The sequence below is a fragment of the Meles meles genome, chromosome 9 (assembly GCF_922984935.1).
Source record: "Meles meles chromosome 9, mMelMel3.1 paternal haplotype, whole genome shotgun sequence".
NCBI classification, from domain to species: domain Eukaryota; kingdom Metazoa; phylum Chordata; class Mammalia; order Carnivora; family Mustelidae; genus Meles; species Meles meles.
This window is the reverse complement of record NC_060074.1, coordinates 59,731,679-59,750,849: the sequence shown is the minus strand read 5'-3', so window position 1 is coordinate 59,750,849 and position 19,171 is coordinate 59,731,679. Positions and strand designations below refer to the sequence as shown.

General features: G+C 35.6%; 1 protein-coding gene across 5 annotated transcripts in view; it reads left to right on the top strand.

Moving 5' to 3' along the window:
- The window catches only part of LOC123951175 (fibroblast activation protein alpha), a 74,108-nt gene that overhangs the window by 11,862 nt on the left and 43,075 nt on the right, over positions 1-19,171 (top strand). For 3 of the 5 annotated variants that reach the window (XM_046019898.1, XM_046019896.1, XM_046019894.1), the window contains exons 2-10: positions 617-737; positions 6,882-6,980; positions 8,439-8,533; positions 9,482-9,556; positions 11,065-11,117; positions 14,489-14,561; positions 15,239-15,359; positions 16,256-16,410; positions 18,423-18,526. In XM_046019898.1, the coding sequence (XP_045875854.1) occupies positions 629-737; positions 6,882-6,980; positions 8,439-8,533; positions 9,482-9,556; positions 11,065-11,117; positions 14,489-14,561; positions 15,239-15,359; positions 16,256-16,410; positions 18,423-18,526 (884 nt within the window). In that variant the 5' untranslated portion in view covers positions 617-628. Of the gene's footprint in view, positions 1-589; positions 738-6,881; positions 6,981-8,438; positions 8,534-9,481; positions 9,557-11,064; positions 11,118-14,488; positions 14,562-15,238; positions 15,360-16,255; positions 16,411-18,422; positions 18,527-19,171 lie in introns of all 5 variants that reach the window. The other 2 variants (XM_046019895.1, XM_046019897.1) reach the window with 2 other exon arrangements.

Genomic DNA, 19,171 nt, shown 5'->3' with positions numbered 1-19,171 from the left:
TATTTTGATGTGTGCTTTCACTTTATTTTTTTTATTTTTTTTATTTTTTTAAAGATTTTATTTATTTATTTGATAGACAGAGATTGTAACTAGTCAGAGAGGCAGGCAGGGAGAGAGAGGAGGAAGCAGGAGAGAGAGGAGGAAGCAGGCTCCCTGCTGAGCAGAGAGCCCTATGTGGGGCTTGATCCCAGGACCCTAGGATCATACCTGAGCTGAAGGCAGAGGCTTTAACCCACTGAGCCACCCAGGCACCCCTGTGCTTTCACTTTAAATCACAATATAGTGATAAAAGGTCAACCTCTAAATCAGATGGAGTAGATTTAAACTCCATCTCTGTTATGTATTAGGCAAGTTACTTTACTTCTCTGATTTCCACTTCCTAATCCGTAAAATGGTGTTAATAAAAGTACTTATGTCCAAGAGTTGCTGTGAGTATTTAACGGGACTGATCTGTGTGGTGTGCTTGTTACTTATAAGAACTTAGCAAATTATTGCTGATCTAAAGATGCCTCAGATCTATTTTGTGTAGAGTTGTCAGCCTTTGCTGAAATACAATATTACTTTGTAAGTAGTATATCTCACACCGTAGTATTTTCTACACTTGCGCTTGTGGCAGTCACTCCATGTGATGAGATGGCCGGAGTTCACGCCTTCTCCCAGACGGCATCTCTGCGGAGCCCACAGAAGCACAGGTGTGGTGTGCCTGGGAGCTCCAGTCACCTTCTCTGAAGTGGCTCGTAAGCATCGCTTCCAAACCGAGTTTGAGAGTGAGAACAAAATAACCTGCCAGTTATTTGTGTGCCCCACTTAATAAACCATATTTTCTCATTTAGTTTAGGATGGATATTAGAGCTAACATCAGATGTCAGCTGATGTTATTTTTCAGGAGTGGAAAATTAAATGATAGAAATAAAAACAGAATTTTAATAATGAATACACAAAGTTTTAAGAAAGAGTTCAGAAAATAGTGACTCACTACTTATGAATCATTTCTGTGAATTGTAATTTCTTGGATTTGTAATTGAAATAATTTTCAGCGTTCCTTTAATAAGTTGAAAATGCAAATAATTAAAGTACAGTTCATTAGAGTGTTTAGGCAGTGTATGAGTAACTTGTGCTAAAGGGGCCAAACTGAATTTAAGGGCACTGTCAGGAATTCGGTATTAATCAAGTGAATGTCAATTACGTGTAGAAGAGAGATATGCTTTCAGAATTCATTTGTGCTTCTGCTCCGTTACTTAAAGTTAAAAAATTATGGATGTCAAAACTAAACTTCCAAAACAATTGGAAGATTATGTTTCAAATTAAAACATTATTTGGAAAAGTGCATGGAAATCTATTTATTTATTCTGTAACTATTAGTGGAATATTTTTCAAGTGACTGGAACTTGTTTAGTGTGATTGATGCCATGGAGTGGCCCTTTACACTGACTTACACACATACACACACATTAAACCACTAGACAACAATGACCTCTCTGCTTTCCCTGCAATCTGCCTTTAATCTAATCTGGGGCAGAATCAGTCTCCTTACCTTTTCTTCATTCTTCAAGGATTAGCAGAAGGAATATACCTAAAGAAGAGTCCATTTGGACAGAGCCTCAAAACAGTGAGCAAGAGGACTAAATAGGGGCAGAAATGTTAAGGAAGACCATTAACATCCCTTGAAAGCCATGATCAACACTTGGTTATAGGGTGTCTGTGGATTGGTATGGAGGCCAACCCCACCCATGTACCAGGATTATATAGGCAAAGAGAGATTTCACTGATAGGCACAAGAGTTCACTGAATCAAGTAGATTCAATGAAATCACTAAATTGCAGAATCATCAACTGGGGGGCTTGGTAAAAATAAAAGCTACCAGGGTCTCAAGGCCTAGAGAATTCCAAACCAATAGGTTTGAGATAAAGGCTAGGAATCTGTTTTTCAAAAAACACTCCAAGTGACTCCAAGGACTAATTTTTTTATACATTCTGTAAATGAAGACATGTCCAGGTAGAAGACTATATATATGAAATTCACAACATGGACGTAGGTAAAGAGTAAGGGCAGGCATATTTTTGTGGGAGAATTAATGAAAGTAAGTTAACATAAAATCTGTTCAGTTGATTTATTTCTTGATTCAACAAACATTTTTCACTCTCCCACTCTATGCCAAGCAGTGTCCTGGCTACTGGGCATATAATAGTCAGAAAAACCAAATACAAACTACTGTCATAGGTAAAGACCTATGCCTCATGCAGCTCACATAAATATAGAGATGAAAGTGGTTCAGGTACAATAAATTTAGGAAAGAATTGAGTAGCAATAACTCAATGGCATTTTCATAGAGGCCAATGGAAGGTCATTTTCTGCTGGTAGCTGATATAGAGGTTAACACTATAGTGTAGTGAAACATAATTATGTTTATGGTCTTTCTAGATGTGCAGAGAACCAAAACTTGGATTGGAAATTCTGAGTAAACATCATGTTTGATAACTCATAATATGTGACCTAATGCAACTTCTCAGAACAGTTTTGTCACTTCATTGCAGTGATGAACACTTAGTCATTTTCAGGAGAAAGAAAAGAATGCCTAAATTTATATTCTTCCCATTTGATTTGGTTTTACTCTAATCCCAGCCTGGCTCTGGCATAATCACACTTTCCGAGCCCTGGCTACAGCACAGATAAGCTTAAGAGTAATTGCCTACCCTAAATCTGTGCCATGAACTTATTTCCACATCAGTATAGCTGGCTCCCCTGGATATGTTTTCTGTGCATCCAGTCATCTCTTCTTGGGTATTGGTGGAGCTTATTATCATTATAGTAATCAGTAGTATAATTAATACATGTTTAAAATTGCTTTTCAAATATTTTGAGTCATAAAAGGACATATACTAAGTTCTATATATAGATCATTGGCATTTATAGCTACTATGCACCCATTTAAAATAAATGACTAACTAGGAAGTAATACTAAATACACATTCATGAAACTTTCCTGGATAATCTGAATTAGAAGTTCTAATAGTGTACGTAACAAATCCCTAAAATCTTTTTGAGAATTCTGACAAGGATCAGCATGTTTGTTAATGATATGAAGAGGAAAGTGAGTAGGTATTCTAAAAATAATTTGAAATCTAGTTTTTTAATAAATTTTATGTATCCATATAAGTAATATTAGTACTAAATCTATTTATGATCATAATTGTGGTATTTTCATTTACAGAGCCAGAAGATGACCAAAATGTTCAAGCCCAACTGATGAATATCATGATAGTAATTATATATACTAATAGTCTAATCAGAAACAGCATTTCCCTTACTGTGATTTTATTTTATTATTTTTTTAAAAGATTTTATTTATTTATTTGAGAGAGCGCATCCAGAAGCAGGGAGAGCAGCAGGCAGAGGGAGAGGGAGAAGCAGGCGCCCTTCTGAGCAGGGAGCCCGACTCGGGGCTCAATCCCAGGACCCTGGGTTAAGCAGATGCGTAACCGACTGAGTCACTCAGGCACCCCTCCACTTACTGTGATTTTAGTACATATTTAAAAACAAAAACATTTCCAGTGATCAAATGAGTGTTTGGGAAACACTGATCAAGAATATTTGGTAGGAGGTTGGGCAAAATGGGTGAAAGGGAGTGGGAGATACAAGCTTCTAGTTATAGAATGAATAAGTCATAGGAGTAAAAGGCACAGCATAAGGAACGTAGTGAAATTGTAATATCGAGGTATGGGGACAGATGGTAGCTATGCTTGTGGTGAACATAGCATAATGAATGTATAAACTTGTTGAATCACTATGTTGTACACCTGAAACTAATGTAACATTGTATATCAACTATACTCAGATTTTTAAAAAGGAAAAAATATGGAAAGAATACTGATAAGTTATGATAATAGCAAAAGCTGACATTTATTTACTAGTTACCATGTGCCAAGCATAGAGCTAAATGTGTCGTTTCAATTAGCTCACTTAATTTAACCTTCTAGAGAAATGAAGATTAACTGCTATGAATTTCTCAATTAAGCATAATTGCAAGTAAGGAAAATTACATGCAAGGATATTTAAAGAGGAAGATCTATTATGTAAGTCATTCACCATAATCAAAGCATAACTTACGCTAGACAAAAAAGTAAATAAACAAAAGCAAATAAATAAGCTGCCAAGGTTATATTTATTTATTGAATTGGATATCAAAAAAGTTCTCTAAAAACAATTATCTAGGAATTTTTTGGTATTCATCATAAAGGGATTCACTAAATTGAAAATTTTTCATCTGTATGTTCAGGACTATGTAGACGTAAATTAAATGTATCTCAAAAAGGAAAGTAATTTCCACGACAAACAGTGTTAGAATTTCCCCTTAACTGTATTAGAAACAGATTGCAATTTCTTTTAGAAGAGGTAAGTAAAATTTAATTGAAATACTTCACAAGTATTCTAATGTTATTATAGTAAAATGGTCTTTTATTCATTGAATAGCAATTATAAAATCAGTGATATAAATTTTACACAAGACCATTTAATTAAAGAAAGAACTTTTATTATGAATAATGGTATGACATGTACAACCTTACTTAGAATTTAAAGAGAATGTAAGAAGATGAATATCTTAAAAATTGAATAACTTAATGTTATTATTTAGTGTCTAGTTGCAAAAGGGCTTACCAGGCACCTGCATTCTTATAGCCACAAGAATAATTTTTAGTAAATGAAGAAAATAATTCAGGGTCCTAATTAAGCATATGGAGCATACATACATCAATACGAATCAGTTAAAATAGCAGAAGATGCTATTATCCAGGTGGTCAATTAACTCTTATCACATGGTTGTACATTTATGTAATTGCAAGCTTATAAAGCATTCTGAGTCTCGAATTTCAAAAGCTAGTGTGGTAGGACTGGAAGTATTATGACCATTTTCTAGTTCCAGTCCTTTATAATAATACAGGTGAGCAAGCTGTGATGCCAGAGATTGACTTATCAAAGCCCTACAGGATATTAGTGGTAGAATGATCCTGTAAAAAGGAGGGCATAAATCTCATGCAACCATTCATCCATTCATCCATCCACCCATTCTTCATTTCATGTGTTCATTCATTCAACAAGCATCAGTTAAATGCTCATTATGTTGTAGATACTAGGGATATGATGGTGAGCAAGACTAGACATGGTCCCTGGCTTATGATAACTATTTTGAGGATACAGTGGAAGGTGGAGAAATATTAATAAAACAATCACTCAAATACATAAAGATTACAAATCAAGACAAATGCTTTTTTTAAAAAAAAAGAACATGATCTGTGGTAATGTATAACAAGGGAACCAGATCTAAACCAGGGGGTCAGAAGGAGTTTCCCAGAGAAGTGACCTTATATTAAACATTAGAGCCTGAATAGAAGCAATGAGAGGGAGAACATGGAAAAAAGGAGGAGCAGCCCTGGAGAAAGAAATGAGTATCTGAAGAACAGAAACCCCAGTATGTTTGGACTCTAAAAAGAAATGAGAGAGAGGCAAGAAAGGACAGGAGGGCCATTCCGAACCAGCTAGGGTCTACAGTTTGGACAAACATTTTTGGTCTTTATTCCAAGAGTTATGGAAAGCTGTGAGAGAGTTTAACAGGAGGATAAAGTTACAGCTCTCATCTCCGACAGTTTTATTTTTGCATGGGCAAATACCAGATTCACAAAAGCTATTCAAGGTATAGGACATTTTTCTAAGTTTTGGTTCTGTAAGTGATGGCCTAGAGAAGGGGTAGGGTGGGAGGGATGGAGAATGGCAATATGGATATGAAGGAGGATTGGAAGTTGGTTGCCATACTATCCATCTGGCGTATCTGACTGTTTAGGAGTTCTATAATGAATGTGTTCTGAGAATAGAGTCATGTTTGAAAAACACAATTGTTTTGGAAGATTCAAATATAGGTGAAATTTGCTTGTGGTTTGTGAGCTACCTTAGGTGAGGTTTTATATGGCAAACCTCTACTTCCAGAATCTTTATGATTATCTGTATAGATGATGTGGCTTTTCTGTTTTGTTTTGTTGTTGTTGTTGTTGTTTTTTTTTTTTTCCGGCCCACTTTCTCTTTATAAAAATCCCACTCAGGATAAGAAATTATCTAGGTTCATTCATGTTTCCTCTCTTGAGATGTCTGGAGGTACAGATTTGGGCTGATTGCTTTTGACTGAAGGAGATGCTAAAATATGTTGTTGATAAATCGGTAGCAACCCAAGCCAAGCATCTATGACAAAATACAATGAACTGCTTAAAAGACTAGGTTTTTAGGCTAGTCTGCATTTCTGGCTTTGCAAGGTTTAGAGTTGTTGGATCATCATCTCATCTTTTTTTAAAAACCTCTGACAACTCTGCATTGCCTGAATAGCATGCTGGCTGCTCAGCATGACCCTCTTAGATGCCCTCATAGTCCTTCCAGTCAAGCAAACTGCCTCTCTAAGCCTTCATTAGCCTGTCCATCAAGGAGATAACACTCACAGATCTTAAGACAGGAGTTAAACAAGTATTTACCAATGGCAAATATTTTCTTTTCTTTTTCTCTTTTCTCTTTTTTTTTTTTTTTGAGAGAGAGACCAGGCATGCTCTCCTCAAGCAGGAGAGGGGGAGGGGCAGAGAGAGAGGGACAGAGAGAATCTTATGCAGGCTTCACACTCAATATAGAGCCCCACTTGGGGCTTGATCTCACAACTCTGAAATCATGACCTCGGCCGAAACCAAGGGTCAGTAGCTCAACCCACTGAGCCATCCAGGTGCCCAGACAGGCTTTTCATTACATGAGACAGAACAGATGAGAGTTCTGTCTCAGGATTAAATAAATCTCAGGATTTATTTAAGTTATTAATCATCTTTTTTATAATAATGTTTCCGTTTCTCCCAAAGTTCACGACTCTGAAGGAAGTACAACAAGAGCACTCACACTGAAGGATATTTTAAATGGGACATTTACCTATAAAACATTTTTTCCGAACTGGATTTCAGGTAAGTGAATTATTTATTTACCTTTGGGGGTTTTTAAAAAAAATATGTGTTCTTTGTTTTTATTTTTAGTGCCAACACATCTCTATGGTAACCGAAGCTATATCTATTGAAATGAAAAGAAAGAGCAGTTACTTAGATAGGTCAAATGCCCACCAAACACCTTTGACAGAACTATTTGGACTGCATTTACCCAATAGTAGGGATGCCAGTTGGAGTTTCGGCAAGAAAGTAGGAGTTGATTCTCCATGTCCTCATATCGGGGAGATCATATGATAGTTGTCTTTCTCCGATTGACTTATTTCACTAAGCATGATACGCTCTAGTTCCATCCACGTGGAGAAGCAACATGGCGGGGTAGGGGGATAGGAGAAGAGTAAATGAAACAAGATGGGATTGGGAGGGAGACAAACCATAAATGACTCTTAATCTCACAAAACAAACTGGGGGTTGCTGGGGGTAGGTGGGATTGGGAGAGGGGGAGCGGGCTATGGACATTGGGGAGGGGAGGCGAACCATAAGAGACTATGTACTCTGAAAAACAACCTGAGGGTTTTGAAGGGTGAGGGGTGGGAGGTTGGGGCAACCTGAGGGTTTTGAAGGGTCAGGGGTGGGAGGTTGGGGGAACAGGTGGTGGGTAATGGGGAGGGCACGTTTTGCATGGAGCACTGGGTGTTGTGCAAAAAGAATGAATACTGTTACACTGAAAAAATAAAATGAAAAAAAAAAAAAAAAAAAAAGAAAGTAGGAGTTGAGAGTGCATTGCTAGAAGGATCTGAGCGTGATGTATTGTTCTTCAGAATGGGAGACATGCACCTATTTAGGAGAGGTCAGAAGAATTTTACCAAAAGAGAACTTCCATTGTCAATCTGAATAATCTGAGAAATGGACAAATCCCACCCTGACCAAAAAATCTTTCCCAGGCCATAATATTGATATTTTCATCTAAGTTTCCAAAAGAAGACATCGTCATATAAGTCTAATCAAACAAACAGTAAGGTCGACTAAGTTGTTCATGACATTGTAGTTTATATCTAAGTACAACTAAACAAATTCGAATATTTTATTTTTTCTCTTCAGGAAATAAAATGCACATCAAATGGGTTTTAAACTAAATCAAACACAGTACAAATGTACTGTATTTTTTTTGTTGTTGCAAAACAAACATATCATTTTAAACTAGTTTATCTTCTTTGTAACACAGAAAATTTTATTCCCAAGCACCCTGGATGGGTCATAAAGGGCAGCTACTGGTAAACATGACATTTTTGTGGAGAATAGGAAAGAGCATTCCTTCCTCCCTTCCACTGTCAACTTCTTACTTTAAATCTGACAAAGCAATGCTCTGGACAGGGAAGAAAAACAAAGTAAATCTGTGAAATAAGAGAGGTTTCTCTTTCTTGTAAATGTATTTCCTATTAAGGGAAATCATTTCAAGTTTGTTTTCCTTCTTGTTTACAGGACAAGAATATCTTCATCAGTCTACAGATAATGATATAATATATTACAATATTGAAACAGGAGAATCATATGCCATTTTGAGTAATGCCACCATGGTATGTATCCAGCAACTCCTTCCTCCACAAAAACTTTGTCATCTCTTCACTGAGCAAGGACCAGACTCCAAATTCTCAGTACTTGATCTGGACCTGACCTGCCTTCTCGGCTCCATCTCCACTAAATTCTCAAATTCTCTCTTCTAGTCATACTAGACAACTGCCCTTGCCTCCTCTCAATCACCTAGTATCTTTACTTCTCTGTGGAAAAAGTGTAGCAAGAAACAAGTGTCAAGAACTCAGTCCTTACAAGAGGCAAACCAAGGCTCCCATCCGGGTTCTTTCAATTCCCTAGTTATGGAAAATTACATAAGGTTCCTCACTATACCAGCCACGGTGTGTCTCATTTTTCTCTCTCTAAAGAGTAGGAAGAATAATCCCTCTCTGGGTTACTGTAAGAGGTAAGTGATGTAACATTTGAATGTGGTCAGATGGCGCCTAACAAGGATTACATGCTCAATAAACAAGAGTGAGGAAATGTAGGTGCATGCTGTTCTCTCCCCTCGGCTCTCCAATCTCCTGCTTTCTCCACCCTCAGAAGCCTGCTAATGCTTTAAAATCAAGCTCAGATGATACTGTCCTTCTCTGTGCAATCAATAATCCTCTCATTTGGAATTAAATGCTTCTTTTTTAAATACTTTTGCAATGCTGTTTTTGTATCTCTTTAACAGAACTTTCTAATTTGCAATACGTTACTTATTTTCAAGTTTAACATCTTAAGCGTCTAGAAATCACAGAGTATGTCCTATTTCTCACATCATCCTCCCATAGTGTTCAATAAATGTCTTTGTATACAGTAAGTACCATGTAAACATTTTTAAAAATTACATTGAAAGCATATGTACGTAGGAGTATATCAGTTATATGATATCCTTTTAAAAATACACATTTACATGGGTCTTGGTTATTTTTTTTTCTGTATTCTAATCAACTTCTTTATAATTTCAGAAAAGTGTGAATGCTTCAAATTATGGCTTATCACCTGATCGGCAATTTGCATATCTAGAAAGTGATTATTCAAAGGTATGGACTATTTAATTTGGGTATATCTGTCTATGTCTCTTACTAATCCACAGTTTGGCTTATAAAAGTGAGAGGAAGTAAGAGTACATTTTTATATCTAAATATTCAAGAAATTAATGTGGATTCTCGATGAGTCCCCAAAATATAACTGAAACATATACAAATATGCAGAATTTGGTGTACTTATCTGGCTATCATCCAGTAATAGAAACTACTTTCCTGCAAGGGGGGCGGGGGTGTGTGCTGCATTTTGGGGCACTGCTATTTGTTAGAAATGGGAGAATTATACTTGTATTTCTAAATCTATTTGATTTCATATATCATTAGTTAATTCTCACATATTTCGATCTTATGAAAGTTTATTATTATTGAAAATGGGAAAATCAAGGTGTAGCTTATTTAACTCACTACCTCAAATAAGATAATATAAAAGCAGTGGAAGACAAGTGTTTGAATCTCTGGTCAAAAGCCTGGAGTAAGAGTATCCCACTAACCCATAACAACTTACCCTTACTTAATTTCTCGTTCCTGAATAAAGTTATAGAGGGAAGTTAATTATCTTGTTTTTTTCTAATTATGCAACATCAAGATAATTATTTTTTTGCAAGAAAGCAAAAGAATTTATTATCAAATTAAACTTCTAGTAATTACTTTTAGATAGACAAAATAATTACTTTTAGATAGGTTAACTGTCATTTTTCATTCCATTGTGAGATGTAAAACTCTCTTAATATACAGAAAGAATAGTTAATATTTCCTCTCCCCAGCTGTTCGGTTTGCTGATTATTTTCCAATGGACCAGGTCCTGGTCACTAGCAATCTTTAGGAAGACACATTTCAACCAGCTGGAGTTTCTTTGCCAAGAGTTTAAAAGCTCTTTTAAGAAACAAAATCCAAAATAATACTTGTATTATTCACTAACCGCAGGACAAATATACTTCATGAGAAAAAGAAGGGTGTTTTGGGGGGTTTTTTAGGAGGAATTATAAACTGCATATCTTCTCTTTATTTTTCAATTTCTATTATTTTTTAAAAGTATTATATTTGAACAAGGCAAACATTTTGTAACAAAACCCTGTGTTGAATGAAATTCTTTACCTAATTTTAGAGGTTATCATTGTAATGAACACAGGTGAAGGGTAATCCTCATGGCTATGGGGATCATAGTGGTTTCACTTCAATCAAGGTAAAGCATAAAGGGAAACTTCTTAGGAGACAGTGTGTCAAAGAAAAGCTTTTTATATTAAGAAATGTCTTCGGATATGCTTTTTATGGAGTGAGGGTTGAATCACTGCTGAGATTAGTTTTGGAACTTAGACAAACAGCACAAAAGTCCACAGTAAAACTCTTTAAATGAAGACTCTTTTGGAATTGAAACATATCCTTCCTGGTGCCTTGTGAAAATTGTCATCTTATAATTTCGATTCTTGAGTGATTTGTGATGATACATTACTAACATAAGCTTTTTAAGAATAGTAATTTGTTTTCATATCTCTTCTCTCTGACAGCTTTGGCGATACTCTTATACAGCAACATATCACATCTATGACCTCAATCATGGGTAAAATTTCATGATTTCATGTCTATTTATTCATACTACTTACATCTATTATAGTTTTCAACCTAAATTCTGATTTGAAATTAAAACAACATTATCTTGTTACTGATCTTAGTTTCTTACTTCTTTACAATATATGTGTACCCATACAACTTAAGAAATTTAAAGAAATATCATTATGGAATATTTACCCATTTTTATTTGACTAATATTTTGTGTTTGTACACACAATGCAGTTTTATTTTCCCTACTTCAGAATTCCCATTAATGAAAGTAAACATATGTGCTGAAAGTACAAACACAGGCATGGGAATGATACATTACTTTCTGGAGAGTAGCTACTTCATTGAAAGGAAGCAGAAGGGAAGGAGATGCAATAGTTGTACCTAAACACATAATCCATTAATTGTTTTAAAATTAATTGTTTTTAAAATTGCAAAATGTAAATATTTCTTCAATTTAGGTTGTAGATAAATTGTCATCTACTTATATTATTTTCTTTATTTATTTGTAATGTTTATTTGAAATATTTGCAGTTTAAAAGAAAAAAAAAGGACTGAGTAGGTAGGCAAAAGACCTAGGGAAAGAATTCCTGGCAGAAGGAATAATGTGTAAAGGCCCAAAGGGAAGGGAGAGCATGGAGTGTTCCAGAAACTCAAAGTAGGTCAGTTCAATTGAAATTGAAGAAGGGCATGCTGACTAGTGAGAGGTGGTGTTAAGGTTAGGAAGGAGCTGGGGCCAGGAAGCAGGGGCCAAATAATAATGAGGAAACCATTAAGAAGAGTTTAGATGTTGTTCTGATGACAATAGGGAATCACTGAAGAGTTTTAAATGGGAAATGACATGATCAGATTTACACTTTAGAAAAATCACTCTAAGTATGGACAATGAATAGGTTTAGTTATTCATCTTAATGTGATATCCAATTGCTGTTATATAAAAGGGAAAAATAATTATATGGCTTGAAGAGGTATTGAAAAATTTTATGGTCTATTTCCTCTTTTGTCCAACAAGAGTAGAAAATTTCAAAAAAAAAAATTCTGCTTGTTTTAAATGTTCAGAAAATAATAACTCTGACCTTAAATGGTCAAATTAAAAAATAGGAACTGCTACATAAAGTAGAATCTGAACTCATTTAATGTACTCCGAGTCTTTCTCTTGTCTGTATCCACATCATCGCCAAATTCAAAAAGTATTTGTTGAACACCTACTATGTGAAAAGTATATGTGGGAGAGACACACATGAACTTGCAGCACTAATCCTACGTTCAAGAAAACTTGAAACTAGTGAAGTAAAAACCTCACTCTTAGATCAGCACAATTTCTTAAGGCTTTAAACATTTCCTTTTATTTCTTTTAGTTATTTTGAAATTCTCCATGTCCTATCTATGTTGAGGTTCAACAAATTAAACAGTTCCAAAAGAAGATGACAATACTAATATTTTAATTATGGCTTGTATAAGCTTTATGACCCAGAATCATTTTAAATATTTAGCTTTTGTGCAGTGAGTTCAGTAATAACAGTCCTTCCTTCCTTCTTTCTTTTCTCTTTCTTTCTTTCTTTTCCTTCTTTCTCTCATTTTGGCACAACTATCTAATTTTCCAGACTGTTTTTTTTTTTAGTCAGGTAAATATAGCATAATTTAGGAAGTGACAGATGACAAATATGCTGAGATTCAAGGCAAGACCACAAAGCACTAATTCCAAGTTTTTATGTGCCTCTGAAGAGTCTATAAAAATCTACCACAGAGCAAGTAAAGATGCTTCTGGTTTCTAGCATAGGAAGGAGTACTAAGAAGATGACAGCCTTTGTAAGCAGCCTCCTCCACTTTCTCTCATAGTGTTAGTTATTTAGAAAACAGAAAATGGCAGCTGCGGTGACGTGACAGTCATGAAGAGACTGTGTGCTGAGATTTTTCAGCTTGGCGCTGGCTGCATGCTTGCAGAGATGATTCCACAGCATATGGAAACCCAAGACACTGTTACAATGTCAAAGGTAGCATGAACCCTGGCTTGACACAGAACTGTAACCAGGTGAAGAATGTCTTCTTCTCTGGATCATTCCTTTGCCTGTGTCCTATGTCTTTTAATAGATTCTGGCCCTTCCTTCTGCTGCTTGTCAACTGTCCTCTGGCAGTCAGGATTCTTGCTGTAGCACCAATGGTCTCTCTGTTCCATGGACATTACTCTTTTTGCCATTGAAACTGACCTACCCATTTTCCCTCACAGTTTGTTAGGCCTCAGGCTTCATGACCAAAGAAGTTACTTCAAAGTCACAGGTGTCCAAACTTTAAAAGAATGAGAAAAGTAGAAATGTCAGGCATATGTTAAATCCGGTTGAAGTTAGTTTTTGGAGGGGGAGGCCAAAGAGTCTTTCTTCAGGTTCCTCTATTTATATATGGTTTTGTGTCTCTATAAAAGCATTCTTAACAAAATCATGGATGCAATCTTCAACAAGATAATAGTCAAAACTTAAGCATGGCATCCTATGAGTCTTTAGCACTTGTAAAAATCTGAACACATTCTTGTTGAAGAACCACAAAGTCTCCTCAGTGCAAGTTAGTCAATTGAGTATTTGCAGGGTGACTCTAGGCATCAAAGTGAGATTTGGGGCCAATAAGATATTTGAAATTTCCCCATGGGTGGAGAACTTTGCAAGCTTAAGGCATACTGCCCAGTGTATGATCTGTTTTTCAGTTTAGCTTGAGATCAGATGTTCCTTTCCTTTTCTGATTTCAAGTCAGATCCCTGGGGAGATTGTCAAATGGCATCTTATTTTCAAAAATTTGAAATGCATATGCATTCACAGAGATGGGGGTTGTAAATGAGAATGTGGAAGAGTACATATTAAACTTCAGCACAATTATAGCATTTGAGAGCTGGAAGGCACTTCATCGACCATCTCAGCCTGATGTGTACAAATTTTCCTGTCCTGAGGGTTAAGAGACTTGAGTTTAGGTAGAGGTCTGCCGAGAACCAGACATGTGATTTTAAAAAGTCATATCTCTCTAACCTCACGTTCCTTTTTTACAAAACAAAGGGGTTCCATCAGATAATGTCTAGAGACAGTCCTGCTTTCACAGCTTATAAATCTTTAATAAATTTTTAATTCACTACACTATAAAGGTCAGAAAACTGAGACCCAGAGAAGTTAGGTGACTTAAGTAACTAGTAAGGAACCCCAACTAGTACTCAATGTGTCTAGTACCATTGTTTCCACAGTCTTTCTGTTAGGTTTGAAGAAGCAGAGGACGATTCTTCATTGTTATTATTTATTTTTTTCTGTTTACAAAGTTTTTTTCATTGAATAGCAAGATTTATTATTATTTTTTCTTTCTTTCTTTCTTTCTTCTTTTTTTTTTTTTTTCTTCTAGAGCATTTATAAGAAGAAATGAGCTTCCTCGTCCAATTCAGTATTTATGCTGGTCGCCTGTTGGGAGTAAATTAGTAAGTGTTTAAATTATAGAAGTGTTTAATCATTTAAATAAAAGAGGAGCCATTTGATTTTGGCCTTTGTTAAATTTCCCTGCCTGAAAGGAAAAAAAAAAATTTCATGACTATTTTAGTGGTTAAAAATGGGAAGAGTTTTGATAAATTGAAACTCATCTGAGAATTCCGCAAAATCTCAAGCTCATGGATAGACTTCTTTAAATATCGCAGTCAAAAACTTTATCCTTATACTCAGCCAGAATGCGTTGTGCCAGAAAGCTGAGGAAAAATATGGTTTTCACAAGTTTCCCAGACTAGCTTCAGACAACATGAAATTTTGTCCAAGCTCTTATTTAAGGACTCTAAATAAAGATTAGATCTGGCTAGCTATTAATATTCAAAGATTTATTTGACTTTCTGTTAATATACACAATTACTTATTTGGGTAATAAAACAACAAATACAATAGTAGACTTAATGCTTTATTTGATATAGACTTTAAAGATCATAATTGACGTTAATGTGAGTTGGTTGGTTTTCTGACCTATTAAGGCAATACTTCAGTTGTGAGTCTTTTTTACGTCTGGATTACCACTCATTTTACAGGTATTAGGTAAATAGTTAATACAAATTTACAGACTTCATTGTATTTCTTATGGAATTCTCCTTATTAACTAACTTACTACCACTTCTAGGCATATGTCTATCAAAACAATATCTATTTGAAACAAAGACCAGAAGACCCACCTTTTCAAGTAACATATAATGGAAAAGAAAATAAAATATTCAATGGAATCCCAGACTGGGTGTATGAAGGTAAGCCGTATTCTTTTTCTAGTGTTGTTTTTTAGGCTTTTAATTGAAAATAATTGCATATATTTAGTAAAATGGAGATGAGTAGTAGGTTACTGAGATGAATGGAATCATTTCTGAAATGATTACCAAGTTAGTAATTGGGTGTGCCTGTTCTGAAAAAGCAAAATCTAAAAATCGGCCTGGAAGAGTTAATTTTCATAAATATTATAAAGTGGTAGTAATAATTTATATTTCAAGAAATATATGGTCCTTAGATGCTATGTTAACATATTTCCTCAGGTTTCTTTTTTCTTGAGAAATAAGCCTTCTTCCAAAACGAAACAGCAGTCTATGTAATTTTGCAGGGAAATATTCCTAGTTTTTGTTGCTTTCGTGAATTTTGTCCTCTTTCCAGGTCATGTAGGATCCAGGACTTACCTGGATGTTAAAAGGTGTCGTAGTCTTTGCCTTTATTAAAAAATATATAACCGAACTTTGTTATTTTTAAAAATATTCCTAGGAGAAAAAGTCAACTTCCAACATTTATATTACTTTGTAGTATAATTACTGTTCCCCTTGTTTATGCTACTTTAGGTGACTATAAAAACTAGAAGCTGCCCCCAAAGGAAAAATTACTTATTGTTGAAATGTTTAATTACTTCACTTAAATAATTACATTTCTGATTTAATATCAATTCCTAAGAAGACTGGTTGATGTTTGATATGAAATATAAGGTTAAACTATTTCTTTAAACTCAGATTGTCCTTGCTAATAACCAAATTTTAGCATATGTCATGTCCACATTAAATAAATTATTTCAGTCAATAAATGGCTAATACAACGTACTTTGAAGCATTTACAATGATGTTAAGAGTAAGTTATAGCTGTAATTAACATGCTTGTATTTATCTTTCAGAGGAAATGCTTGCTACAAAATATGCTCTCTGGTGGTCTCCTAATGGGAAATTTTTGGCATATGCAGAATTTAATGATACAGAGATACCAGTTATTGCCTATTCCTATTATGGTGATGAACAATATCCTAGAACAATAAATATTCCATACCCAAAGGTATGTTGAGTACTTTTAGCAGATGCTTCCATTTCTCCGGTGTCAAAATGAGCAACCAATACCATGAATAGAGGTGGGATCAACAAGTTTGGAGAGCTTCTTATCCTTGTGCATTGTAAGGCAAACATTGTACTGTGCTCTATTATTTATGTGGACATCTGTTGCTTTGGACATCTGGTTGTGCTGGATGAAGGAGTCTTTGCAAAATCCATCGCAGAATCTTTGAAAAACATATGGTCTAGATTATGGAGGAAAAACAAGCTTAACTTAATTTTAATTTTTCATATTTCATGCTCCAAATTCAGGGTAAAGTTCTATTTTGCAATTCCCTCTTGAATTCTCATGGAAATGCAAACTAGAATGGAAAATACAAATGGTGAGCTTGATGTTCCTGTCAGGTAGAAGTGGGCATGAGTCATGATCTTTTCTGGACATACAAGGTAGGTTAAGTTTGTAAACCTATGCTCTTCCTTGAGGAAATTAGACATGGAGTGAACCCGAGGTTTCTTGTGTAATAATTCTAGAACTCTCAGTGTACACACTTTTCACTCAGTCGCATGTCTGAAGAGAGGTCTCCTGTGTCTGTAGTGGGAGAATAGCAACGTCACATGGGAGAAGACCCATACCCCGATCTGATTTTGACAATAAATCTGAAAGGGATCAAATCATAAATCCTCCTCTCTTACAGGGAGTGGACGTGATTTTAGAAAATAGTGCTTTGTTCTTTAGTTGCCAGAGAGAGCACTGTTCTGGGTGGATCCAGTGGGTCCTATATGTGACAAAGATGGGCGGGTGTGCAAACGCACAAGTGGTTTTCAATGCTAGTCAAAGTGGTTGCAGTAAAAGAAACAGAAATAGCAGATGGTCTAAAATTTATGTTAAAAGTCATTTGAGAAAAAGCAGTGGATAGGAGATGCATGTTTAGGTAAAAGACCTCTCAATAGCTGGTTATAAAGTGAGAATGCTGGAGACATTGGGAAGCGGGAGGTGTGGTACTTGGGGCCCGAGATGTGAAAGAGCTTGGATCTTTAGAAGGGTGGAAGGGAACGGGAAGACACGGAAGAACCCAGAACTGAGGCCTGACTGACACTGGCAGAGAAGTTGGGACCCAAATTTTCATGTTTCCTTGAAAACTGAAGTCGTTGAAACATCTGACATTAGACTTGAGAAGTGAGACAACTTGAAAGAAGTCAAAAGTCCCAGCGAAACCTCATCTGGAAACAGTTCAGAGAAGCTCCTGGACAGGTCAGAGGAGGGCCTGGTCAGTTCTTTAGATAAATCCAACCAGCATGGAGTCATTTAAGGCTGTGAACCTAAACTTTGTGGACTTAAATTGTTTAACAATTATACTCTCTTTTTCTGTGTTAAAATAACAGGAACTCTAAGAAGCTGTCTGGGTGTGAACTACACTGTCATGTAAATTTAGGGTGTATAATAGCACAGAAAGTACAAAACAAGAAAAGTGCAAATTCCATGGGCACTTTATTTGGAGGTGACATTTCCCTAATTTGGGGGGGATGATCCAGTAGTAATGTAACCAGATTGAGTGATGATTGTCGTAGACCAGATTATAGGGTGGAAGGCAAAAAGTATCTTTCATTTTTTATTCTTTACACTCTTCTTTCCTCTATGCTCCCTCTAGCACATGGAGAAATGATTATTATACTTATCCTAATATAGTAATAGGAAATATCTGTTTTGAAAGTCAGAAAAGAGAATATCAATTATAGAACTGTATTTTCATACCCAAAATATTTTTTCCCTATGAATTGAAGCTCCCTCATTAATCACTTAAAATATGTGTTTTTCACTCTGATTGACTCAATATTTGTAATGGCCCTGCAAGTAAAATTGAAGTGAGATTCCTGGTCGTGTTACAATTACAGTATTTTCAAGAGTAATATACATAATATCATGAGCTTATAAAAATATGCTTAAATTCCTAAAGTGTCTTTAATATGCTGGTGCTCATTGGGATTTTATGAGCTTGTATATCTCCAATTTTTTGGCAGGCTGGAGCTAAAAATCCTGTTGTTCGGTTATTTATTATTGATGCCACTTATCCTGAGCATGTAGGTCCCAGAGAAGTGCCAGTTCCAGCAATGATAGCATCAAGGTATCGTAAGCTCAGCTGCTTCTCACCTTACACTGAATTTTAACACTGAAATTTCATAATTGGGATTTCTACTTCCTTTCTAGTGTATTTATGATGTGTATACTCTAAGCAAAAATAAATAAATAAAATTGGCATGCAAACCCAACTACATAACCAAATTAAAAAATCAAAAATACATCTCTTAAACCAATTTTACAGTAATAGCCTCTTTCACACATATAAAGATCATGGTGATCAATCTGAGTGATACTTCCCTCAGATGTGTGAATGTAAACTTGGGATCAGTAGGCAAATAGTAAAATTCCGGTGTGTTCTCAGCATGGCTTCTCTGAACTCCGGTCTACTCTCTCCAACCCAGAGTTTATAGTTGTGCTTGACCACATATGCATGACAAACAAGAGAAGATAGGCCAACCCTCTCCAAGATTAGCTTTTTTTTTTTTTCTTTTAGTAGGATGCAGTCTGTCCATAATTATCTTATTGTCCAGTTATCTGTTTGGGGTTAACTATAGGTAGACAGGGGACTTGAAGCGGTCTCACTTCCCCAGCATGGTGCCCTATGTAGGTATTGGCTGATTATCCCTGGTTATAGCCACGACCCAGCCCTCCATGAATCCTCTGCGATCATTCTGGTTGAAGTAGATAA